Source organism: Poecilia latipinna, unplaced genomic scaffold (assembly GCF_001443285.1).
Source record: "Poecilia latipinna isolate Pla-1442-1.1 unplaced genomic scaffold, P_latipinna-1.0 Scaffold3534, whole genome shotgun sequence".
Classification (NCBI taxonomy): Eukaryota; Metazoa; Chordata; class Actinopteri; order Cyprinodontiformes; family Poeciliidae; genus Poecilia; species Poecilia latipinna.
In genome coordinates, this window is record NW_015116150.1 from 1 (window position 1) to 27039 (window position 27039).

At 37.0% G+C, this 27039-nt stretch overlaps 1 protein-coding gene across 2 annotated transcripts; it reads left to right on the top strand.

Annotated features, from left to right (window-relative positions):
* The first annotated feature begins 78 nt into the window (after positions 1–78).
* On the top strand, positions 79–27039 carry LOC106941183 (uncharacterized). Of its 2 annotated transcripts, none has more exons than XM_015024125.1 (4): positions 79–1223; positions 13010–13114; positions 19952–19972; positions 26467–27039. In XM_015024125.1, exons 1-4 carry the CDS (start codon positions 714–716, stop codon positions 26518–26520), a joined length of 690 nt encoding a protein of 229 aa, XP_014879611.1. In that variant the 5' UTR covers positions 79–713; the 3' UTR covers positions 26521–27039. The 2 variants fall into 2 exon arrangements, with proteins under 2 accessions (XP_014879611.1, XP_014879612.1); XM_015024126.1 differs by lacking the exon at positions 26467–27039 and adding an exon at positions 26081–26356 and having other exon boundaries at positions 83–1223.

The following is a 27039-nucleotide window of genomic DNA, read 5'->3' on the forward strand; positions in this document are numbered from 1 at the left end:
AAAAAAAGAACCTAAAGATGGCTTTAAAACTGAATGTGCAAATCTAACTTCAATCAAACATTTACCGCTCACTCAGGAGTTTGAAAAAAGGGGGTTGCAGACTAGTATTTTGAATTGTCATTACCACAATTAATAAATAAAATATTTCATATAATCTGAGCTCGAAAAATAATGTTTATCTCCCACCATACTCAGTGAAGAGGAGGTGAAAAAAAAAAAAAAGCTCACTGGAGAAAACCTGTAACAACAAGACGAAACTTGGCAGCATAGTGACACACATTGAGGCTCACGTTTAAATGTTTACCAGTGAGGAAACTGACTATAGTCAACAACCTCCTTGATTTCTTACTGTGACGTCGCTAGAATTTAACTGATTTATTATCCGTCAGTGTTTAACAAATACTATCAACATGCAGTACATTTGATCCATTGAGTCATACTTGATTCTCATCTCATTTGCATGACAGCCCCTACCCCTACTTACCCGTTACTAAGTAAACCTAACGATCATCCTCCCTGCATGCGTCCCATGTATGTTTTCTACTCGGAGCTAAACTTTCCCAGATTTATTAATTTAATCAACTGATGAATTCAATAAGGAATGTTTTTAATCGCACACAAATTGTATTTGATATTTTGTCCTTGACTTATTAAAATAGCATCAGTGCAAAACAGGTAATTATAACAAATGTGACGGTAAGTAAAGTCCTAAGATGTTTAATGGAGTCTTATTATATTTGGTGATATTTGAAAATTGCTTTGCATTTCTTTTCAATGTTAAGAATTACAAATTGGACAGTTTTATGTCGGGTTTTAAAGTTTTTGATTTTCCTTTCATTTTGCCACTGCATCTTTTAGCTGTCCTGACAATAGGGGTGTTTTATGTTTACAGTAAATTGTGCACAACCAAGTCCTGCGAGCAGGACATTTTCCAACTTGCTAAAGCACACAAAGCTTTTATTCCAGGCGGCCTAGACCATTTTTTTCTCCCATTACACAGACTGTTGTTAAAATATTTTCATTTCTCAAATGTGGTTTTCTTTCAGCGTGATCGTATAACAAGTTTCAGGAAAACTGGCACAAAGAAGGAGAAGCCTTTTATTCAGCACCCGACTGATCCCATCTCTACCCAAGCCGAACTCCCTCAGCCGCAGCCTTTCTTTGACGAGAGATCCATGAACCTCTCGGAAAAAGAAATAGTTGACCTCTTTGAGAAGATGATGGTAAGCTTTGTTTTCTTTCTTCTCCTTCGTTTAACCTAAGTTCACTCAATAATAGAATCCAATTTAGAATGCTTCATACAAACAATATGTAGAAGCTCATTTTGAAAAGATGTATTAGTGTCTTAGTATTCATGGTTCCTTGTTTTACTGCAGAGGACATTTGGTGTGTAAAACAGTTTTAATATGAACATGATTGACCTTTTTGAGTTGGCATAGCTTTTTCCGACTGCTTAGAGGCAAAAGTGAAAATATGGCCTAGAGGTCTCCCTAATGATCGATCAAGGTTAAACTGATGCTGAAAAGTATCATTGTGTATTTCTGAAAATAGTGGATTTACATAGTCAACCCTAACCCATTTAATGTAAAATCAATATTACAGAGGATCAGAAAACTTTCAGATCTTGATTATAATCCTTGACCTTAAAGCAGCTGCCCAAACTTTTTGCCACGACGGCCAAAATTGTCTTGTTAAAAGCTCATGTAAACCACAAAAATATGTATATATTTTTTTTCAAAATAGAATTTTTTTTTATTTTTTTTATTCGCTCAATAACAAAATAACCATGCAAGACTCAGGTCAGCATAACTGCCTGAGTTTTGTGATTTCTTATTATGCATGTGAGTAAAAGTTGTTGATGTTTGTGCTTTCTATTTACTATCAAACTAAGATGAATGCAGTAGCCTGGTTAATGCATGAGTAATAATTTATGTCTTGCCTAACCAGCAGATGATACCACTGCAGACCCCAAATATCCAAAAACCAGCTGCCACAGAGACAGTTTCTTCCCTCAGGCTGTTAATCCAATTGACACAATGAACACCGTACAGCCAGGGCAGTTAGCTACTGTGTGTAAAACAAGATATGCATATTTGCACTATATTTTAGCATAAAAATTAGCAGTGCATATATTATTATATATACATAGTGTTGTATTATTTTTATGCTCCTCAAAGTTTGTATATATATTATATTAGATGTCTATTTAAAGTCAAATTCCTTATTTATGCACATAAACTTGGCAAATTAAGCATATTCTGATAACATTTTACATATATTAAGACTTTATTTTTCTGTAAAAATGTTGGCCTTAAAAAAAAAAAAAAAAAATGTCACACTACTAAATCTGCTTGCAGGTTAAATTTACCATAACGTTTAAGAGTGCATATATTACCCAAAGGCTAAAGCTCAGATGATTGAAAAGTTCATTAAAAAATATAAATCAAAGTGTGATGCAAGTTGAGATAAATGTGGTTAAACACATGAACACAGATTAACTAACTAATTCCATTTTTCCTGTATGGTTTCCAGTTTGGGAAATTAGTCAGTGTGAGTTTCCAGGCATGCCATGATGCTATTTAGTGGGCAGGAGACATCGTCAGTGATGGAGAGAGAAGTTTTGAAAATATCCTTCACTGCATACAGATGGTTCGCCTCCACCCAGGTCTGAGCCGGCTTAATCAATTTCTGGAGTCTGTTGGTGTTGTACGCCCTCAGGCTGTTTTCCCAGTAGTCCTCGGTGTGGTAAATGGCACAGGCCAAGACAGATTCATGCAATGCTGGCAGTCCGTGTTGTTTTTTTTGTTTTTTTCCAACCCCTTCACCCAAACATCAAAAGGCAGGAGATTCCTCAGGAGGCGGGACAGAACAGTAACTCTGTTCTGTTTTTCAGAAAGCTGTATTGTATTTTCCATTCTTTTTTGCTGTCCAAAACAGAGATTGATGCATGTGTCATCAAGGAGTTAAATGACTATTAATTTGTGACTTGTGGAAGTCTGGAGCTGACCCCACAACTTAACCCCGGATTGAGTGGAAGATAGTGGATGGATTGATGTTAAATCGGGCAAGACAGTCACATGGTCTGAAATGATCTTTTTCCCTTTAGAAACTCTTTTCTGAACATTTTTCCCTAAATAGTGAAGTCAAGCCCTTGCTTTCCTCTGTTTTTGAGAGCCTCTGACAAGTGTCTTTGTATTTTTACACATTCCCCAGAACACTGAAATGACTTTCCCCTTCTCTGCCGTCTTGTATCATTTTCATTCATTTAAAGCAAAATGTCCATAGTTAATATTTATTAGAAATTATTGTTGTTATATGTAAGAGATCGACAATTAATCAGTAACTGAACTCTGATCCAGAAAGGCACAGTATTGTGGGGGATGTAGGCAGATTAAAGCCTTTAGCCACTCAACCCCTCACAGCCAGCTAAGCAAGGTGGGTGGCATCAACTAACCCACACTTTGGTTACCTAGCAACTCACTCACTCTAAGGTTACCACCAACAATCTGGTGAGTAACTTGATCAGTAGCAGGTTAAGGTTTTGCCAGTGTGTCACATAACTGCTTAAAAATAAACAATGTGGAGTGAACCTTGTGGATAAAACAGGAAAAGTCAAGCCTCCAGTTTGGCAATGACTCAGATATTTAAAACGACAACAACAAAAAAAACAAGTCAATAATTATTGATGCCGTCTGTGAAACACTAATTTCAAAAGTTCATGTAATATTTGTGGCTCTAAAGTTTTATTTAGCTAGACCGGGGTCAAGAAATGTCTGGTTTAGGCTTTTATTTCTCACCACAGAAGTATTTTGCAGTATAATATGTTAAAGCTACCACAAAACTCATAGAACATATGCTACATTTATCTGAATTGGTTATGTGGAGCCTTTATACTTCTTGATCTTATCAGTCGGCAATCCTTGCTGGGGCCGCTTGATGAGACCCGTTTTCTCCTTATTCAAAATTACTTTTAAAAATTCATCACATAGAACATGTGCACCTAAGCAGTGTCTACATTTACACCAAACCAACCTGACGCTGCTTAACAACACCTAACCTCTGAATGCTTCCAGGAACCTGAATAACGCTTCATAAAAATGGATTTCTTTTTTTCTTTTTAGTACAGCTACAAATTGCAATCATTTTGACAACTTGTTGTCAAAAGGCAAAGACTTTCTGTTTCTCTTTCGGCGTCGCAACGTCCTTGGTCCAAAAAAAATGAAATGACACCAGTGACTCCTTTTACAGCTTGTACACTTTCTTTAATACAAAGTACAATTGGACTGAGTCATGTTTTAACCTTTGACCATCACGTAATCAGTTGCTTCTATTCCCACAATGCATGGTTGTCCTTCACGGGGTAGACTTTTGCTTGACAGTTTCTGGAAGTACAGAAAGTCCAGTTTCTGTACTTCCACCTTGAACTGTAATCCTTTTATAAACAGTTTGTTATACTTTGTTGGGTTGTTTTAAACCCAAACCACTTCAGCGCTTTTAAAGTAGTTTTTTTTTTCTTTTAGTTATTAAATCATGAATGGAAGCAAACATGCTTTTGTAACGTCCAGATGCATTTTTAATGCACTGAAGACAATTCTAGGGTTGCTACTGATGCACATTTCAAAATAGTCATACCAGTGTTTTGTTGGGTGTTTAATGATGCATCACTGACATGCTCTTTATCTGATTGTAATACAATCACCTGCTCACTTCTACATTTGATCCAGTTGTTCTGTCTGTCTGTGCCCAGCATAAAAAGAGGATCTTCTGTGCTTTTATGTATCATGAAGCTATCCATTCACTTGTCTGCCATTGTGCAGCCCCTACAATGCTGCCTCCAGAGTGTGTCATTCAGACTGCCATCCACATTCTCTTCTTTCTTCATAGCTGTAGAAGCCTGAGTGTTGCTACTGTCAGCTCTTGTCCTCAGGCTTTCACCATCGTCTCTTTTGTGCTTCCTCGTCTCAGTGCTTGAACTCCAACCAGTAATGTCCCCAAAATTGAGTCAGGTTTTATCGTTTGGGTTGTCTGACATGCATTGCCTTGCTAAAGTGTTACAACCCCTTGAACTTTTTCACATTTTGTTGAGTTGCAGAAACAAACTTCAGTGTATTTTATTGGAAGTATTTTTTTTTATGTGATAGGCAAACCAGAAATGGGACCTCAGGAAAATGATGCATAGTTTTTCCACTTTTGTGACAAATAGAAAATAATCAAAATGGATGGCATGCATTAACTTTGATGCCCCTAAATTCGATGCTCTCCTTCCTTATTGATTGAGTTTGAGTTACAGTGAACCATTATATTTGTGTTTAACTTGAATCCAAATTATTTGCTATTTTTTTTGTAGAGCATATTTAAATTATTTGACAGAAAATTAAGCTTAGGATTTCTACATGACACGTTATTGGCTGGTGTTTGCAAAGTAGTCGGTCCAGATGTGCCATTTATTTTTCTTTCTACTGATTGGCTATACTTTTGAGAAAGGAGATGAAGTCTGTAGATGCTAACTTCTGCAGCAGAGCAAAAAACCCACACTGTACATATTAATTCACATTTAGGTACATTTGATGTTTGAGTTATTACAATAGGCACTTGTAAGGTGTAAGATTGAGTTTTTGTAACTATTTCTTAATAAACTGAAGTGGGTTTAAATCAGAGAAACAACTGGAACAATTCCACCTCATTTTTCTTAAAATACCTTTTGAAAGGCGCTCACATTCATATGTGAATATCCAGAGGAACTTTGGAACACAGTCAACAAGTTATGATATGCAGCCTAAGACAACTGCAGAGCTTTACGAACTCAGTTGCATATTTGCATGAGCACTGCAGTAAAACAACTCTCCAAAGACTGCAAGCGATTGCTAATCTCATTCTGCATTGAGAGTTTCAAATAGACTGCGTGCAGGGCCCATATTTTCTTACAGCAGTAATGACTCACAGCACCAAATGCAATCATTTGACACCGTCATGTTTGTGTTACCATTGTTCTTGGGAACAAAAGGAGCTTTGGCACAAGGATTTGGATTTAACATGACTTTTTTTTTTGTTTGTTTGTTTTTATGCCATTTGTTGACAGATTTAGTATAAGTCATTTTAAATCTGGTTTTCATTTGGGCAGATTTAAAATGCTAAATATCAGACTTACTTCTCCCTCGTCCCTGGGGTCAGATGTCACTTTTGTGCATTTCTGGCCTTGTGTGCTGCAGGACTGAAATGTGAAAAGCTTTCACCCCATCTCTTTGAAGTGAGAAGCTGAATTACTCTACCTTTATTTCATAGGTTGTGTGCTCTATTGTCTATAATGCATCTGAGTGACTTGCTCTGTGTGTGTGTGTGTTGTGCTTACCTTTTCCGTATTTCTCGTACAATGCTCTCCATCGCCAGGGCCTGAGAAATGCGATCAGAGCTCAGAGTTTTCATCAGGCCTGTGTTCACTGTTTTCTTGCCCGGGCGCTCATCCCTGTCACTCACTTCACCTCTCAATTACTATGTTTGTGCTCACAGCAGCGTGACATTACACCCAGGCTTCAATTTGCTCAGTGACAGATGACACAAAAGGCATGTTTGCTGGTCTGACATTTGACAGGTCTTGACACTTGGGGTTGGGAGTTATAATTACGGTAATGCAATCGAAAAAGGGAGGGGGGGGAGGGGGTTTATTTACTTATGTACCGTCAATTCCAATCCTGCTTCCACCTATAAACTGAAAACTCTCCTGCTTTGATGTTGTACCCAGAAAATAGCTGGTGGGTAGATTTTTCTATATTTTATGCTAATAATCACCAACTTTGGTATGCATTTGTCATCTCAAATATTTTCACAGTTTTCCTTTTATGTTTCACACACTTTTTATTAACTTTACCCACATTTCACTGTTGATTGTTCTCGCATGTTTTAGCCTTGCTGTCTGCAATTGAAGGGCTGACCCTTGCCATATTAGCGAAACCTCCAGCTGTGCATTAATGACCATGATAAAATAAAATGTTTTTTTTTTTTTTTTCCCTCCTCTGTGGTGTGTATATCTATGCTGGAATAGCCCATAAGCCATTACTGAACAGCCATCAAAGCAAAACTGACAAAATATAGGAATAAATTCTCAGTCAGTGGTAAAGAAATGCAAATGAATACTTTATAGAGTTTTTGAAGTTAATCATTGAGAGCAGGACTGCATTCATAAAAGTGCAGAGATTTAAATTGCATCCAAATAACTTTCAATGTGCTGTCTCGGTAATTGCGCAGTGCGTAGTTATGCAATTTGTCACAGGATTTAGCTAGATATGCACAGCTTGAATTCTGAGCCTCTCATCACAATGCACAGCAGTAAATCAGCTGTTAAAAATGTCCAGTATTTTTATCGCACTGAGGAGGAAACTGTGTGGAAGAAGTGGGCTTCAATCAAAGATATTCATCTTAGGAACGGCGTAGCTCCAATCAGCTCCTAGTGAGGGTAAAGCTTTTCTCTAAACCACAAATGCACGATGTGTGACACTTCTCTATGATTGAAACAATATAATATGTGCAGTTTCATCATTATATAAAATGTAGTGTTTTGTAGGGGACCTGTAACTACAGCTAATCCCGATTCAGTCGTTTTCCTTCAAATTCTTCTTCTTGTGTGTGTTTGTAATTAAATCCTTCATAAAGGGATGAAATGTGCTCTTAATCTTATTTAATTTCAAAATGTTTTGTACCCCTTAAACTTTTTAGCATTTTGTCAGTCAATGAAGGCTGTGTTATTCGGATTTTATGATTTTTTTTTTTTTTTTTTAGAGGTACAGAAAGTGTGTGTTCAAATTCAGGAGCTGCGTCCTTTGAAGGCAGCATTTGAAGGCCGATTATGTCACCACACAGCGACAAAGGCTGTCCGAATTCGAAGGCTGCTGCAAATTGCGTCCTCCTTTTTCCAGGATTTGCAGGACGGGTTTGGTGTATTCATAGTAGTCCACCCTATCCCCAGAGTCGGTGGGCAGGGTGTGCTGCTAAAGGAGATTTTTGTTCGTGAAACAATGGTGAAGTTGTGTTGGTAGGTAGACTTTTGTCAATTGCATTAACATTTTTATATAGTTATGAGAAAATGTATATAATTCATTAAATTATTTATGATTAAAAAAAAAAAAAAAAACTCACCTTCAAACTCCACTTTGTGCAGTTTATGCTTAGTGCCGTCATGGTTGCTTGGTGACGGGGCATGCACTGAGTTAAGGTCAGAAATAAATGTAAAGATCAGACCGTCAGATTTCACAGTCGCTCACTTCCAGTCTTCATGGTCAATGGATAACTGAGTCTATGCTGATTGAGTAGACTCGGGCCTTCGAAGGTTCAGTCTCAGTGTCTTTCCACTTCACAATTATGCTACTTTGATTTGATCGGTCACATAAAACTACAGCACAACTCATTTAAGTTTGTTGTTTTGAATGCGAGAACAAATACTTTTCTAATGCAATTCATTTCAAGAATTTGTGAAAACATGTTGGGATACTTATGGAAGCACAGTGACAATGTAGGACTGCAGTGCTACTGTGGCTTGTTTCAAGATGTGTGTCATTGTTAGGATGAACACTCTGGGTAATAAGTTCCTTTGTGATCCCACAGCACTTCCACTCTGCACCAAGACATTAAAACCAGCCCACAGGAGAATTACGGCATATGCCCTTATGCCTCTCATGGATCAAACTTGAGGGTAGTGGACAAAATAATTGATTTGTCACAGTTGAAGCAAAACATTTTTTTTTTTTTACTACTTACTTTTCTCAGATCCACATTTCTCTCTAGGGCAGTCTCTTCATAGATTTTCAAGCCTCGGGTGCATTTGAGGGTGTACGTTAATTATCAAGTCTAATTCAAAACCCCAACAAGTTATAAGCCAAGCGATTTTGCCAAACTTATTTGACGATTTCTTTTAGGGATTTTATTCAGAGTTGTTCACACAAGTCCAAGTAAAGTCTTAAGTGCTGAAATATACTTTTTCACATTGGATGCATGCCATCTATTTTGCTTTAAACACCAAACCGTCGTAGGTTATGAATTAAAATCCTTTTCCTGAAGCATAATTTCATACATGGACAATTGGCACATTTATATTTCTTTTTACTAGTTTGAATTTAACATGCAATAAATCGATACATTTGAAAATCGGTAAGAAATATTATCACATAAAACATATTGGTAGGCATTCATGTTCAAATAAGACATTTAAAATAGGCTAAACAGGTTAATGTTTAGCCAATTTATTTTAGTTCCTTCAAAATAAAAATTTGTTTTATTTTGAAGGAACCAGAAAGATTGAAGGTCAGACTATAAGATGTTAGTGTATGTTAACTTTATTTGTACTGAAATTATACAAATTCATTAAAACATAGTTGATTTTTAGAAGACAGAGGTGATGCCATTTATACAACACACACAGCAAAGCTGTTAGTAGCCTTTTTTTTTATTATGAAATGTATGTAATCAAATCTGTCTATATGATCTGACCAAATTAACTGTATACTTCTGTAAAGAATATGGCATTTTGCAAAGTGCTTTGTGAAGGTGTGTTGTGATTCATCTCTATATGAACGTAACTGAAATCCAATAGTCCACTGCATTCCTTTTAGAATAGAATAGAAATTCACTTTATTGTCCCACATTGGGGAAATTCACCTGTAACAACTGCAAAAAGTAACTGTGAATCTACAGACCTTACTGTCCTCATGGATAAATGCAAATAACAAAATTAAGAATATTATACTGTACCATAAGGGAAGAATTGCATCATAACATACAGTGCAGTTATTAAACATTGCATACCCTGATCCAAAGGAGAGTAGCACAACTATATATATATAAAATACAAAACGTGTATTTAAAAACAGACTATTTGCAATATATGAAAAGAAAACTGCAAACATTGATGTGCAAATACCAGTAGAAGTGTTATTTGACACCAGGAAAACTGCAAAGAAGAGCAGGGATGTAAACACTTTCTGAGTTTGTTGGCAGCACTGATGGTTATAGAGTCCGACAGCTGCTGGGAGGAAGGATCTCTGATGATGCTTCTTTGTTCACTTGAGATGCAATAGAAGGCTATGATGGGAATTGGGGTAAGAGAAGAATAGAAGAGATTAATAGTCACATCTTTAAATAGTAAATATTGACTTACATGAGAGTGAGGCCAATACCTCAAGTCTTTAGAGTCCAAGTCAAACTTGAAACTCTTTGTCTGGTTTGATGCAATATAGTCCAAGATGAAACTCCATCCTAGCAGTTTAACTTCAGGATAAAGTTCTCCATAAAAAATGTTGTGCAACTTAGAAAAATAGAGGAACAAAGTTGGTTTATAAGCTAAAATTTGTTGCAAAGTCTTAATCTGTTAAAGTTGATGGCTGCCTGAAACCTCTGATCCAAATAATCAGACAGCTGCTAAGCCTCATCCCCAGTGAAGATCTGCCATGCCCAGAGTGCAGCCATTTTAACTTATTGCTTGGTTGGGGAATATGGTTTGGTGAGGGGGAAACACCTGCTTACTTAGGTTACAGTGATTGAGGACTAAGGAATTTAGTCAAACACATAATGGCTTTGTTTTTCTAATTTAAACATTTCTTTACTTGGATGGAGAGCACTGTCGAAACGTTTTGCCCCCTACACATTTCTTCTGCTTTCTTTTTTTTTTTTTTTTTGTCTAACTGAAATATTTCATATTATCAAACCCATTGCAATACCAGACAAGGATAACCTGAGTAAATACAAAAATAATTTTTTTTTCAAAAGGCTTTTAGTTTTGCACCATATGCAGAGGGAAGCACACCATTCACCCAGAAACACAGAAACATGGGCCTTTGTGTTCTATTGATCTATTTTCCCCTTGAAACTCTCCATTTGCGGAGACTTTCTTTCACTGTGGTTAAAATATGTTTATAAACATTTCCGGACTAATAGATGAGAGTGAATTTCTTTGCCTTGAATTTCTTTATATTGGGATATGATGCGTTGCTTACTTTATGTCGTCAGAACGGTTCTACTGAAGTGATTTCTGGCAGTTATCTGACCTGGTAAGGGAAGTGTAACCAAAGAAACAACATTGGCATGCACAGGTAATTCATAATTTGAGAAGAGAGAGCAATTATATGTTCAGACAGTCATTTGGTTAGCTATCTTCCTTTAAAAGATTACATAATTTAAAAGATGCCTTTTGTTTGATCTGATACATTTAAGTGTGATTTAACAGGTGAAAACTAGAGAAACCTTTAAGGGGGAAAATACTTTGTCACAGCACTGTGGTGAAGGAGGATTTCCTGAATACACCAGTATAATTATGTTTGGTATGAGCACATCACCCTGATCAGTATTAATAAATTCTTCCCGGAGTTTGTCAGACTGGCGTTAAGATGGCGAGCTGGAGTTCTCGTCTAGTCTACTGGCACCGCTAGAAGCTCAAATCACGGCATTTCAGTTACACCAGCAGAATAGTCCTGATATATCGAGACTCTTCTTATGTTGCCTATGAGGGTATAATTAATAAAAGAGCATTAATCATTTTGCAGGCTGAACATGGAGGGCTCATTCCTCCAGTTTGCCCCTTGACAAACGTCCCGCAGGCTCACTACTCATGCAACCCGCCGCCCCCCCTCTGTGTGCCTGCAATGTACTCACCCCGCCACATTCTGCCTCCTTTATTGAATGCCAATTAAGCAGATAAATTAGCATGGTTCAAAGATTAATTAAAAAACCTGCTGGTTTCCCTGGGTGATGAAAAAGTTTCAGCTGCATTTTTTTTTTCCTCCCCCTCTTCCAGTTCCACAAGAGATGTTAATGGTTTTCTTTTTAGCTCAGAGGGTATTTACTGGAGGAGATGTAGTTAAAGGAATTTAGGTCACAGTGCCCGTGGTTGGGATTCCTGCCCATGTCTCGCAGACAAATAAGGCTGAACAACTTCAATCTGATTACTTGTGGTAAGATAATAAAGCCAATGTATAATACACTGCTCTTATTTGATGATGCACCTAATTTACAAGGTGAATTAGACATTTGATCAGATGTAGAGAAATCGGTGTGAAATCAGAGCTGTGATGGTTAAAGATCTTTTCCTTTCTTCCCACTAGAGGGCAGCATGCCTCCACATCTTTGTGGAATCCCCACTGGAGGATGTTTTTCTCCTCTCTGTTCATTCTAGCCATCTCTTTGTGAGAGAGTGCTTCTGATAAACATTCTCCTCCATTCTAATCATCATGTCATTCCCTAGCTTTTAGTGCTCTGTCCGGCCTTCACTCTATCCTCTGATGTCTCTCACATGAAAGAACTCTTTGTGATGCCGAATTAAAGTAGCATGAAGATAATACTCCCAATAACACGTAGATACTGCCTATCCAGCCTATCAGCTGTGATTGCATGGCCTCAATAGAAGCCATGTTGTTTGATTTTGTTCTTCTGTTCAGAGTTGGGTTGCAGTGTGCGTTTTTTTTTTTTTTTTCTTTCCTTTTTTTATATTGCTGCTGCCTTTTTCTACTTTTATTTCAAGGACTAATTATTCCTGCCATTATACTCTGCTGCCACAGCCTGCGACTTCAACAAAGAAACATGGTAGGGAATTAATTTAAGCATGGGACAAGATCTGATATAAAGGAGTACTAGTGGAAATGGAAAAATAATTGTTTCTGCGCCTGAAAGGTTTCTACTTCCTGATGGACCCATTATACTGTAAACGATCCAGTTCACAGAGTTTAAGGTTTTCAAATGCAGAAATTTAATTTTTTTTTTTTTTCTTTTTGGTTATGTGTTTATTGGGATCAACTACAGCTGCATATAATTTCTTCATGTTTTTTTCTTTGCCGGGCTAATTAATGTTCTGCAATAAAAAAATAAAAAAAAATTCTAGCAAATGCTACAATCGACGGAACATGTTTTTTTTTTTTTTTTTTTTTTTTTCCCCTTTGGGGTTAGTTCCCTTTAAATGCAACCTTGAAAAAGTTTGGAGAGTTTAATCAGCTTCACTTCTCTGTTCTTTTTTTTTTTTTTTTTTTCTTAATAGGAGGACATGAACCTCAATGAGGATCGTAAAGCCCCTCTGCGTGGGAAGGAACTGGCCATCAAGCGTGAGATGGTGGTCCAGTACATCTCGGCCACTGCCAAATCTGTAAGTGTCACAATAAATAAGTGTTTCAAAAGTGTGTTTCATTTGTGAAAACGAGGTCAAATAACCTGATGCTCCGTTTCATACTCTGCTTTGTCATCCCTTATTGCACACTCACCACTCCACCACCTTTCCTCACGCTTCATGCTTGAGGCCCACCTCTTTGATTGCAGTTTTGATCGACTTGTCTTTGATTTTTTTTTTTTTCTTTCTTGTTTGCTCCTTGGATCTACAGGAACATCTCAATAATGTTATTGAAAACTTGATTTAATTTCCATCATGTGATTAAAAAAGTGAAACTCATAGGTTTATTTCACACCAAGTGATTTATTTTAATGGCGTATTTGTTATTTTTGCTGGTTTAAGGGTATAGCTCATAAAAGCCCAAAAATCTAGCTTGTCAGAAATTAATGTAGCTGGGTGCTCATGTGAAAAAAACTACTTGTGATGCTGAATTAAGATTAAAATAATACTCAAAATAACACCTTGATGCACCAGATACTGGTGTCCAAACAGGCTTGCTACAACTGGAAAATTGAGTGGAAGGAAAAGGTGGAACAAGGTTAACTGCGGCTTACAGCAGACTGTTTAGCAAAGCGCTATTAAAGCAAACTGGGGTTTTTTTTTTGTTTTTTTTTTAATAGCTAAGCAAAACTAACCATGCAGCATTTATGGAGTAATTCATGCAAAGAGAACTGATTGCATAAACCATACAGTACATGAATATACTTTTTAGGCTGACATGTCTGTATTAGATATCCATTCAGTAGGTATCATGTAACCTAATTGTCTGAGTTTTTTAAATATATATATAAATTCCTGTAATAAACACATTTTCTGATACTATTCATATTAATTGAGATGCACCTGTAACTTGGAGCTGCTTACCTAGTTGGTGATTGGTGGATGATTCATGTTTGTCCAGTCTTACTTTTCTTTTGTCCATTGGTGGTGGTGGTGGTGTCTAACCTTTGACCAGCTACGTTATTACTTAAAGTATAAATAAACTCAGAGTTGTAAGATATTGTTCACAATAAATTGTAAAAAGTTCAGATATTAAGTATTGAACTTTATAAGTGTTTTTAACTTAAAAAAAAAAAAAAACCCTGCTTGTTTAAAAAAAAATGTTTAGTGCATTTCAGAGAGTCTTATGAAAGGATTTATTTCTCTTAAAGACTCGAGGGTAACAGTTGAAGAATAATATAAAATTGCAATCTGTCGCCCACTGAAAACATTTGTTGCTTTTGGAGACAACAAGGCAGACCTGATTAGGATTTCTGCTGCTCAAAACACCACATGGTTGGATCTGGCAAGAGCAGAAAATGGAAGTCTGTGTCCTTTGGATTTCTAAAACACCTAAATGTCGTCTTTAAAATAACGTGACGCAACTCGTGTTTGCTGGCACCGAAACGATAGCATAAACCCCTTTCACGCACACACTGCATTCCAGTAGTCTGACAGGAAGTAAACATGTGGGTGTCATGCTTTTCTAAAGTGCTTTGTGACGGAAAGCTGACTGGGGTCAGGTCTTTGTTCAAACACAGACCACTTTGAAGACGCCTTAAGCTTGCATGGGCCCATTCTTTGACCGTCTTGTTAGCAGTGCAGACAAAATTAACAGATTGCGTCACTCTCGATTTTATTTGCTCCCATTCTTTTCATTTTAAGTAGTGCTTGTTAGAGCAAACGTATAGACTTGAAGTCTAACAAAACTTTGACCATGGAGTGATGGAGATGAAGTAAACAATCACAATTTCTCAAGTTAACACCAACAGATATGGTATAGGAATGCAGCTAAAACTTTTTTTTTTTTTTTTTTTTTGCCATTTACTCACCGTTTCTGCCACTGTACACATACCATGCTTGGATAAATTGTCTTAAGTATCTGGCTTCAATATTTACCACCAGTTTCTTAATATTTTAGATGAGTAACAGTATGATTTGCAATTTTTATATCTTTTTTTATCTGGTAGTAATCCTAGAGATTTTGGAGAACCTTACTGAGGTGATATTCATAGCACTTCTGAAGAGAAGAAGTGCTTTCTTTCTTCATTGTTTCCTGAACCTGGTAGCTCTGCCTTGACATCGTCATTTATTACCTTGCTCATTGTTATGGTAATTAACTGGCATTATTGATAATGATGATTATCCGAGATGATTGAATTCCTCACAGGGCCCATTATGCTTTGTGAGCAGAGATATTTTATTCAAATGAATAACATAATCTGTGTAGTGAAAGGACAGAGGACAAAATGTGATGTCTGTCTGCACCCTGCTATCACATTTAATAGGGCTGATGGAGGAGAAGGGGAGGGGGACTCGGTGTCAGGGATGAAATAGCTGTTCATGCAGGCTCATGCAAATGTGCAGTTACAGTACAGGACTACTGTAGATCCCCAACAATGTGTAATATCTGCTAACGCCACCGGAGGTTGCATCAATTTGATTGTTTAGGTGGGCTTTTCAAATAGTTTTTTGAAATATTTTATCATACCATCCAGCAGTAGACTGAGGATTTCTATTGAACAATTTGCAACAGTTGTAACGGTTTGCAGCAGTTACTATGAAAATGTAACAATTGTGACAGCTTGTAGCATATTGCTAGACTTGTTTGTGAAAAATGTTTAGGCTGTGTTAAATTGTAAGCAAATCTCCATCTTTTATCTAAGAAACCATAATCGCACGGCTTAGAGAGTTCTGATCAGCATTGTTGAATTAATGACCCATTGGAAAGTTTGAAACTTGGAACAGTTGAAAGAAGGAATTGCATTTCAGCAGTTTAGTTATGTGTAGCTGGTAATGGGCTAAATATAAAATGTTGCACAGAGTCTAGATAGGTGGTTTGGCTTTTTAACATTCTGGGCTTTTTTCTATCTTGCTGTGGGGTTTTCAGTTTGGCTGTGGTGTCTCCAGTGTCTGTCATTTCTGAAAGGCTTACTGTGTCTTTTATTTTTTAACGTCTTTACTGTTTTATTGCATTTATTATAATTCAACACACTTAAGGGTTTGGTTAGTGGTACCATTTTTGAAATATTTTCCTCTGTTTCTTTAAGCAGACAGCATCCTCAGGTCATTTAAAGCACACGATTTAAATGATTAAATACTGGTGGAGCACCACAGATGTTGGTCTCTCCAACATGCTTTCTGACCAAAACCCAACAGCTTTCACATGCACCAATCAGCCAAAGCAATATGATCACTCCAAGGTGACATTTCATTGAGGTGTGGTAGTTGGCCTGTATATTATGGAGAAAAAAAGGCAAATGTAATTTAAGCAAATTTGAAATTGTGATGGCAGGGTTACAAGAATCTCCAGATAATATGCAGCTTCTGTAGAGTGTGGCAGCTTCCTAGTTCTCTGGTCCTTCGAAGAGTGGTCTCACGAAAGGAAACTGGTGAAGGTCCACTGATGACTTAAATAAAGGCCAGTCTTAAAACTCGCCTGGTAGCAGCTAAAGTGGCTGATGTAATTAAAAGTTGTACAGATGAAACGAGCCAAACAAACATTTATTTTAAAGACCAAAATCAGTTTTTTTGTATCAAGTTTTCATGTACTTCTTACCTGAGGAACACCAAAACGCACAATGAGCAGAGAGCCATCCAGCAGTGGCAATGAAAGGCTTTGATTGATGCTTTGTTGGAAAACCTTGGTTGTTGCTGTTGATTTAGATGTTGCAGTAAACTATTTACCTGATCTGAAACTGTGCTTTGTGAGAACAGGATAATGAGCCCTTCTGCTGCTGGAATTGCTCAGAAACTATTTCAGCAACAAAATGGCAAAGTGGAGGTTTTGATTTGGTCTCCAAATTATCTGAATCCCAAACTAGTGAAACATCTGTAAGACGCCAGTTTACAGGATTTGCAAAATCAATACTTAGTTGTTGGTGCCAGATTTATGCTGCTCAACACCTCCTCGGTTTATTGTTGCCTTTGTAGCAAAAGGAAACTTAATATGCAAAAGATTTTCATAATGTCCTAGGTGACTATCCATCACTGATGCATACTGACACATCACATTTGCTTTTAAACTTTGCTTGCCTGAAATAATGAGTACAATTCTTACTCTTGCAAAATATGTATTTTGAAGAAAATTTAAAGCCATTCTCTCTCTCAAGCCATGCAACATTGAATACAGACTCATATTCTACAAGGTTTACCCCAGCAGGGGTCTGGCAAATTACTCCCAATACAAATGGAGTATTGAGAAAAAAAAAAAAAAAAAAAAAAAAAAAAAACTTTTGCAAAGACCTGGCTCATTTAAATATGAACTGATTACCATGGAATCCAACTCTGCTTCTGCATGAGTCATGTTTAAATGTCTTTAACTATTAGCTTTGCATGAGCTGCTGCTTTTCTTTTTCGCCGCCTTTCTTTTTTTTTTACAGCCCTTCTCTTTACATTTGTGCAAATTTAATCAAAAATGCTAATTTCACAAATTTTACTAATGCTACTAATACATACTTTGAGTCTTGTGTTAAATTATGAACATGCTTTGTTTAATGTTGGAAGGATGTGATGTAAGGTCTTGTAAATGGGGATTGCTCATTATTGCATTCTTTTCTTACTACTTTTTTTTTATTTTTTTTTTTTATGTGACCATCAATTTTCAGCTTTCCTCTCCGAGTGGCCCGTACAGTTTTCAGAGAAAGTCCAGACCACTAATGATTATTAATTTACAGTACTCGTACAATTTGTGGTACATAGTGATGTCTTGAGAGGAAAACGTGCAAGTCATTAAGTACATCATCTATTGTGGATATTAGAAGCCTACATTTCCTTGTTTAAGATGGCAGGTTTTTGTGTTCCAGAACTTTTTCCACCTTGAAAGTGGCCTATAAAATTGAAAACACTGAAATCTTTTTTTGGGGGGAAATGGCAATAAAAAGAAATAATGGTGAAATGCACATCTTGACCAAAAACACACACACACACACACACACACAAAAATCACCACTTGGATTTAACTAGACCATTAGCTTGTAGTGGCTTCCTATTGGCAGCAAATTATTACCCAATGGCATCTTCTGATTTCTTAAACAACCATGTGGAAAGACACATCCTGTGATTGTGGAACATATCTCAGTCTGTTTAAGAAGGATCAAATCATTGGCATCAAGTAGAGAAAACGTCTAAAGAGATGTAGAAACTACTAAAATTAGGTTGAAAACTTTGGACGAAATTGGGGTCAAAACAACAGTTCAAGTCGGCACAAATCCTTCAGGCTTTGTGCTGGAAATGTAAAGAAATACTCTTCAAAAGAATAGCTTCACCAGAAGAAGATTGGTTCTCAGCCCAGACCTGAATCTGTTTTGCGATCTGAAGAGAGATGCACACAGAATATCGGCCAAATTTAGGGCATTGTGGTAAATAAAAAGGAGCAAATATGTGGGCAAAATGTGCCAATAATGATCAAATCATACCTCAGAGGTTAATTGTAAAAATGTGCTTAAACACAATTTATATGTGTGTGTGTGTGTTGAGAATTATGCAACAGTATTGTTCAAATATTTTTCTAACTCAAAGAAATAGTTTTTGGAAAGGAGCTGTTCAAGAGCTAGCTCAGACGAAAGGTGGAAAAACTTCTTTAATGATTTTGGCGTTCTGTTATTTGTGATATTTCAAAAAACCTGTCACTATAACAAGCTGTGCAGACCTTGTAACATCCACTGTACCCAATGACTTGTCTTTTTTTTTTTTTTTTTTCCCAAAACACACATTAATTTGAACCGGTGCCTCTCACCTTCAAGCTCCTTCCAGTGTTGTGTTCTGGCGCACTAAAGATGATGTCTGTTTGGTAGAGCTGCTGTAAATGTGTTTTAAAGTTAAATAGATGTACGTTCTGCAGCAATTGTTGTATTCTGGACCATTTTAAAGGCATGCAATAGTTGCTAAAAACATAGAGAAATTGTTGCATTAAACTGCTTCTATGGCTGTTCTGAACATTTAGTAGGGTGAAGGAAAGGGTAACTATTGCAATAAATGGATGCAGACCTGGACAGTTTGAGAATGACGGTAAAAGAAAATGAAAGTTAGATTTTTTTTTTTCTTTGCCTCCTATAAAAACCGTAGAAAGGAAGGGGGGAAATGGCTCAGTGTGTCCTATAACTTCTTGCAATCAGAATGCAATTCCCTAGAAGCATGTTGTAGAGCGAGAGGAGCTCAGCCTCAGATTAGAATACATTTACTCTGCTAACAGACACCTTCCCACTGTGAAACAAGTCCCACAGTTGCAGTAATGAAAATCGCTTCTGCTACCTGCCACTATTGACAGATAACAAGGTTAAACCCTGGGAATTGTGCTGACTGCATGGGTTCAAGGTAGTTCTGCCACACAAATGTGACATCTGAAGACCACTGTTAATGGCAGAAGATTGATTTTTACACCAAAGGGACCTTCTTCACATTCTGTACCCGCAGTAGCAAGTGTTCATGTTTGGGTAAGAATCCAAAATCTGCATCGACCAATCAAAGACATTTACCCTCTCACTTGTCTTACTGTCCACATTGTCAAATTATTGCAGAAGTGCAGGAAATTTTGCCTTGATATTTACATCTCATAATTTATATCTCAGTCGGCCCATAATTTAACAATAGATGACCTGCAGCTGCCAACAACAGACATAATCTTCAGTATGCAGTAATAGCTGTGAGAGTTATCTTGTTTGCTTTTGTAAATATTTTGTGAAACCGAGTGAGCTATAAATGTATGAAGGATTTTTGTGTTGTCACAACAGATACGCTAATGCCTCAACTTGTAATGGATAATTCTCTGGCCTACTAACGATTGTGCCGTTTGTGTCTTTTTGCACATTAACCTTCTCCGCCGATTGCTGCATGCAGATAACTGGGAGCAAAGTTGCGGTAAGTAGCCTATTATTTATTTGGCTTCCAAATCTTGTTATTTCTTTGTATCTGTCTTCATTCCTATGAACCCATGCATACACACACACACACACACACACAACCACCACAGCATCTTCAGTCGTGAAGCTGGTTGGGAGCATATTCTGAACTGTGCATATAAGGTCATTGCTTAGCTTTGTGTTTAAAGATGCATGTTGATGTGTTAATTGAAAAAAAAATACTGTCTTGACTTGGTTTCTGCAGCGTTTTTCATAGAATGCTCTGAAAAAGCTCTTTACCTGTGAATAATACAACGTCAGTGATTTTTACAAATGCACAAATCTGCTGGATCTTTCACCCACTGCTTGGAGAAATAATTCAGATGGTTCAGGTTAATATAAACCTCAGTGTTTACTGATAATTTATTTTAATGCAGCACAACAGACTTGTTGGAAGTTGAACTAAAATGCACTTGCGGACCAAACCACAGTGAGCGTACCGTTTTCTTTTTTGTCCCACCCAACGTCACTAGATTTATTTATTGGAGACATTTATTTCTGAATTTGTTTTCACTGCAGCTGGTTTGACGGAGATAAGGAGGGAGCTCAATAACCAAATCTTGGTTATGGTGAAATATGTGTATCATTTGAATTAGTATCATTTCTGTTTGTCAGCGTACTGGCAAAAACAGAAGCGTAAACCATAATCAATTATTGCCTTTTCATCTGCAAAGAGTTGTCCTGCTGGATTCTGTAAGCAAAATGAGCGTCGTCTAAATAAAGACCTGCGTCTAGCTCGAAACATTGCGCTCGTCTTTCAATGTCAATGTCAAATTTATTTATATAGCACTTTAAAAACAGGGTTAAAACTGCACCAAAGTGCTGTACAAAACCGATAATAAAATAAGTTGATGAAAAGAAAAAGAGAAATATTACAAGAAAAACGAACAAACAAAAAAAGTCTTTCTGAGGTTCCAAGGTGGGTCTGTGTTTATATAAAACCATTTGCCGCTGCAGGTAACGTTTGCAAGAGGAAAAAAAAAACAACAAATCATGAAGGTTGAGCACTTCATTTCCTTTTATTTGAAATAATCCACAATTACTCATCATGGAGTTTAATGGTAAATGTTTATGACCTGAGAATTCAACACAGCTGATTTTATTGCATAACATGGTTACGCGTATTGAAGTATGTTTAACTCTCAGCCAACTTACTTATTTACTGATTTGTGCTTCAAACGTGAACTGCAAACTTGTTTGCGGAAAATGATTGCACAACTCCAGTGCTGCTCAAATAACATGCTTATTGACTGGTAGATTGTTCCTGACTGATGTAGTCTGGGTCAGGTGTTAGTTGCCACTTAAATGGGGTTCACTGAAGTGGAAAAAAAGACTTTAACACCCTGACGGACAGCGATTGGCATCATTGGCTAAATACTTGTGCACCATGCTAAGCTGTTTATTTTTGCACAGGGATTTACAGTCTCCCTTTTAGCATCCTTAAGCCATCTCAGATGTTTAAGCTTTCAGAAACTTTTCTTCTGGCTGTGAACTCTTTGCTTCATCAACCCATTTGTGAATCTAAAGCAAAGAACCTTCAAGCATCAAAACCAAGAGTAGAGGACTTCACTGCAACCACAAGCGGCGATGTCCACAAGCAGAATTCCCTGTAGGGAACAGTTTTCCATGATTTTTTTTCAACTTCCTAGAAGAGTTACTTTTGTTCATCATTCTAAGCAAAAGTGGAATTTATGTTTAAAATAAAATTAATTTAGCAAGTTATTTTAACATTATCATTTAATTTTGTTGACCAGGGAGCTTAGTTGAGTTATGGACATTAAGTAGCTGTTTAATCGTATGGTTCTAATTGTCTGCAAAAGTCTTTTAAAAATTATTTCAGTGAAAAATGGAGAAAAAAAAAAAAAAAAAAACTTCTCACACAGTAACGTCTTTTGAAATGTGAAATTGTGACTTTCAGTAGCATCGATTAAATTGCTCTTTCATTGCCTTTTCAAGGACTTTATAAGGATTAAGACTGTAAGACCTAAGAGAAGCACAGGCAAGGTTAAGCAGTGCACTGTGACCTGGCCCCATCTCCCTCCATGCTCTCATACATACCTTGCTCTTTGAGGCATTTTTAAGCCTTTTAGAAACTGTCTTTTTGTGCTTGGTTATTTCTATGGCAGCAATGGATTTATCAGCGTGGTCTGTTTGGATGGCCCACATAGTAGGTTTCAATCAGCAATAATGGCTACCCTGTGTTCAGTAAATAGAAAAGGACAAAATTCCCTCATTTTGGATCATGACCGCTCATCTAAGATATGAAGACCTTCTTTCAGAACCTCTGCAGACCGTTTGAAAGGATGCGACAAGTCCTGGTTATCAATAACTTTCTTTCATTTCAAAAGCTCCCAAGAAGTGTTTGACCTGGGATTTTTAACCTTTGTGAGAATCCAAATAGACTCTGTGTACTGAAAGCCATGAGCTCTCATTCGTGAAGGCCCCATTGAAAGAGAGGATAGAAGAACCAGTATTTAGCCTGGTTAGCCAATCGTGGTCTAGTCGAGGACCCCTCTCCCCCCCATATTCCTGGCAGATTCCCATTTTCACGCTGTCAGCATGCGGCGATGAGGGCTCTCAGATGTGCTAGAAGGAAAGTGTTGGTTCTGATGGTCCATTGGGAAAACACAAGTGTAACTCCTCTGTCTCAGGCATGAAATCTCTCTGGCACTTTCTCCTCCGCTAGTAAGGAATGAGCCAGGAATAGAACGCTGTGAATTGACTTTCATCACTCTGACCATTGTGGAAGTGTGCGACTCAGCTCCACAGCACTAGTCTCGCTTTCTCTTTCAAGCTCCATCCAAAAAGTAGGAAAGATGTAAGCAACACATTCAGGTAATTACAGCCTTCCAGATAGACTGGAATGAATGCATTACACTGGATACCTGCTCCCGTCTGCTGACCTCTACAGCGGTTTCACATTAGTCCGTAACCACTGGCCTAGTCCAGGTCTACCCGTCAGCATCTGCTGCTGCGTTGCTTTAGAAAGTAGACTTCTATCTTGTCTCGTCCAATGACAGACTCTGCAGCTCAGGGGGCTGCTGAGACTTGGCGTGAGAGGGCGTGTGATGCATTTGTTGAAGAAACTGCAGCGGAAAATCTCCAGGCCACAGGAAATGATCAATACCTGTACGACTGGACAGATGACTGCTTGGATGCCGGCCGGCTCTGAAATGTCAGGTTGTGCGATGGTAAATAGGGTTGTGTAAACAACTGCTCTCTGTATGTTGTTGTCAGTGTGCAGATTTGACCAAAGAGTCTAAAAAGCCTTATACCAGAGAGAAAAGGTCAGTACTGGCTGCACTGTAACAGATCTAATTTACTGGCATGTTCTTGTTTTCTGAGTAAAACTGGGTGTGATTTTAGGGCTAAAGGTGTATACTCAAAATCTTTTTGCCAGTTGTAAAGTAGAAGTACGTTACTCTGACATATCAACAGTTTAAAACCTATTTCTAATAATATCATACATCTTCTTTCCATTCACGCCACAGTTTTGTAATAGAATCACTGTGACCCAGGGTTTCTGTTCTAATCCAGTACTAGAAAGTAGCATCTCATGTTGATTCAGAGACAAACTTAAGAACCAACCACGCACATTAAACACCTCAGGGCAGTTTAGAGACCAATAGACACGAAATGCATGTTTTCTTGGCTGTTGGAGGGAAGGATGGAGTACCAGAGAAAAAAAAAAAAAAAGTTTTGTTTTGTGAGAAATTTAAAAACTTTGCTTGTTGGTTCTGATTATGGAGACGCCAGGTGGATGATTCCTTTCCGGGCTTTTATCTTGAAGATCGGATCATGTTCAAACAATGACCAGTTCCAGGCTGGGAAAGGGAAAGTTCTAACACTCTGGTCTTGGTTACATAGCTTAGAATGATGCAATACGTTTAGTGTTATTTCCTGTCTTAACTAGATACATCTGTTGACGTAATTGGTGGGTGTTCTCAATATTTACTCCACTGACACACTTCATTATCAATATACCTTGTCTGGACACTGATCTGAACAATATCCACTGAGGTCGCCATCTTGTCTCTATGCCTGCTGGTGTGTTCAGGGCACTGAAGGGTCACCACAGCTAGCAACAAAATAACACCTTAAAAGATCATAAATGAACAAAACTTTCTGCCATATCCAGATATTTATGAGTGATGCCGGCGATGTGTGAGACGGTGAATGTTGGAGAGAAGAAGCACAAAACGGCTCAATAACATAAGTTCATTATTTTACACAATGACAGAATGTTGACACTTTAAGGTTTCAACCACTTACATTAGCATTGAATAATAGAATGTATCTGAACAAGCCAATACGAGACTGCAGAGTTTTGTTTGTGCCACCATACAGTCATATTTTATAACTGATTCAAACTGGGATCAGAACCACGACCAATGAAAATAAACATTCATACAGTTAGATTAATTACAGCAGCTGAGCATTTTTATATTTACTGCCATAATTTACTAGGGGAAATAACACTTTATTCATTGATGAAGTGCATAGTTTATTTACAGATCAAATCAAATTTGTGTATAAAGCACACTAAAAATAATGAGCTTGACCAAAGTTCTGCACAGCAAGCAGGGTGTAGAAATGTGTGTGTGTGTTTTTTCTAACAAGATTTAAAAATGGTTATTGATGGAGCCTGGCTGATTTGTAGAGGCAAACCGTTCCACAGTGTTGGAACCGCCACTGCAAAAACCTCCCTCACCTCTGGATTTACAGAAAACCTTAGGTACCTTTAACAGCATCTGATCTGCTGACCTGATAAATACGAGCTGTAACACAAGGATGCAGTGGTTCAGTGAGATGAGCTGTTGCCAAGTTATTAAGAGACTTAAAAACAAATAAATCATGACAAATTACAAGCGTCCTAAAACCTGCTTTTATTAAATGTGTTCTCTGCCATCTTCCACTTGACAATATTTACCTCAACTTTGCATTAAAATAACACAAAAAACATAATCTTTTAATAAAAGCAGAACAAACCTCTGAGACATCAGGAAACTCAGTATATTTTGGTTTTATTGAATTGATCATTTTAAGGATCTTTAACTTTAGCATTTTTATTTTGAGAATGTCCAAGATTAATAACATCCACTTTTTATATCTTTCAAACAAGTTCAAGTATATATTGAATTGCATTTAATTGTACCACAAATGTTTTTTTTTTGACGGAGTGCAATGTAATAAGAAATCTGGCATTTCTTTGTGATATAAGACACCTAATTTGTTAATTTCTTTTAATTTCAAAGTGCTGTTTAACTTTCTCACTTAAACCAATTCATCTTCATCTTAATTAGGGTCAGTAATTATGAAGTTATTGTCTTTAGAAGTGATTTTTTTTTCTGTAATTCCCAGATGAACAATTTGCAAAACTGACTTTAATTCAACACATTTTAAAAATATAAATATTCCCCTGTTGAATAACCTTTGTGTTTTCATTAGTTTAACTCGTTGGAGAATGGAGGTTTGCAAAACCCCCAACTGGAGCAAAAGCTGAAAACTCCGATCACTTTAACGTCACTAAGTATTAGATATGAATAATATAAGTGAAAATGTTCAGAAATTCCAGGTTTCCCTCCAATATTTTATTCTTTCTGCAGCGTTTTTGTTTCAAGCGAGCTATTAAACTGGGGGCTTTAGGTTGAGGAGATTTGATGTGGCACATGTCCTTGATGCTTTAAAAGGACGGCAATGAAAAATTAATAAATAGTGTGTGCCTCTCATGCCCTAAGCCAGTGTTCGCCATTCACCATTCTATTATAAATTAAGATCAAGGAAGCAGGATCTGCACAGGACTGAATTAGATTGTTCTTTGATTGGCTGAAAGCTTATTTTAGAGTTCCTCTTTGTGACTTAAAAATTTGTCTTGGAGTTCTCAGATGGAGGATTTATTTGACAATCCTCTGGTAAATGGGGACGCAGGGTCAGGATTTTTTCCATTTTAATGCGTATGAATATTTACTGCTTCTCTAATTCTTTAATAGTTTTAGGATTTTTTACTTCCAGTCTGCTTTACTGAAAGGTTTTTTTTCTTTTCTTTGATGTCTATATTCAAATGCAGAAGGCGATGCAGCAGAAGTCCCCTCTGCCTTAAAAGATGAGTCCAGATCTCTGCAGCACTGCCTCAATTTTTTAAAAAATGTTCCAAGACTTGCTTTGCGAATTACCACATATTTCTATAATACAGCAAGCCTGCAGTTAAATTAAACATTTCAAAATTATAAAAGCATATAACTATCAGATACCTCCTGCACACTGTTTGCATGTTGCATCAGCTTTAAAATGTGTTCCAAACTGATTCTCTAAGGTTGTAAAAATGTTGTTTTTTTCCACCTAGGAGTATAAAAGCTTTATTTAAATCAAATCTATTCAATAAAGTTTTTTTTTCCTATTTCAGATATTTTTCAGGTTTTAATTGAATACAACTTCTGTATGCTTTTTGTCAAGGTCACCGTGACTTTTTCCTGTGAATTCAGCATCTCAGGAGAGAATCTGCATTAAATCTGAAACGAACGTTATGGACGCGCCGATCACAATGTGATTTTTAAAGATCGAGGGTAAAGTTCAGCAGAGCACTACAAAGACATATGTTGGCTTCTAATTGAATTGCTGTTTGATAACAAGCAACACATCATAAAGCAAGGACAGTCAGTCATGACGCCGTTCTCTTCTGGCAAACTAAATGTTAAATATTCAAGACGGATGTAAGCAGTCGTTTGCTTTTCAACATGAATACTTTTGAATTACAGATTACATTCTTTTAGTAGAGTTGAATTTTTTTGTATAGTACTTCGACAAATGGATTACAGGTATGGCTCAGGTTACACATTTTTAGTAAAAGTAATCAAAAGTAATTACATGAATGTAAAATTTTTTTTTTTTTTGATCTGCAAGCAGCTTATAGTCAGTACTCTGTAATTTAGGATATTTTCTACGACAAATACTTTGTCTTCATCGTCATCCATGTAGCAAAGTCTAACAAAAAAAAAAAAAAAAAAAAAAAAAAGGAATGAGAAATAC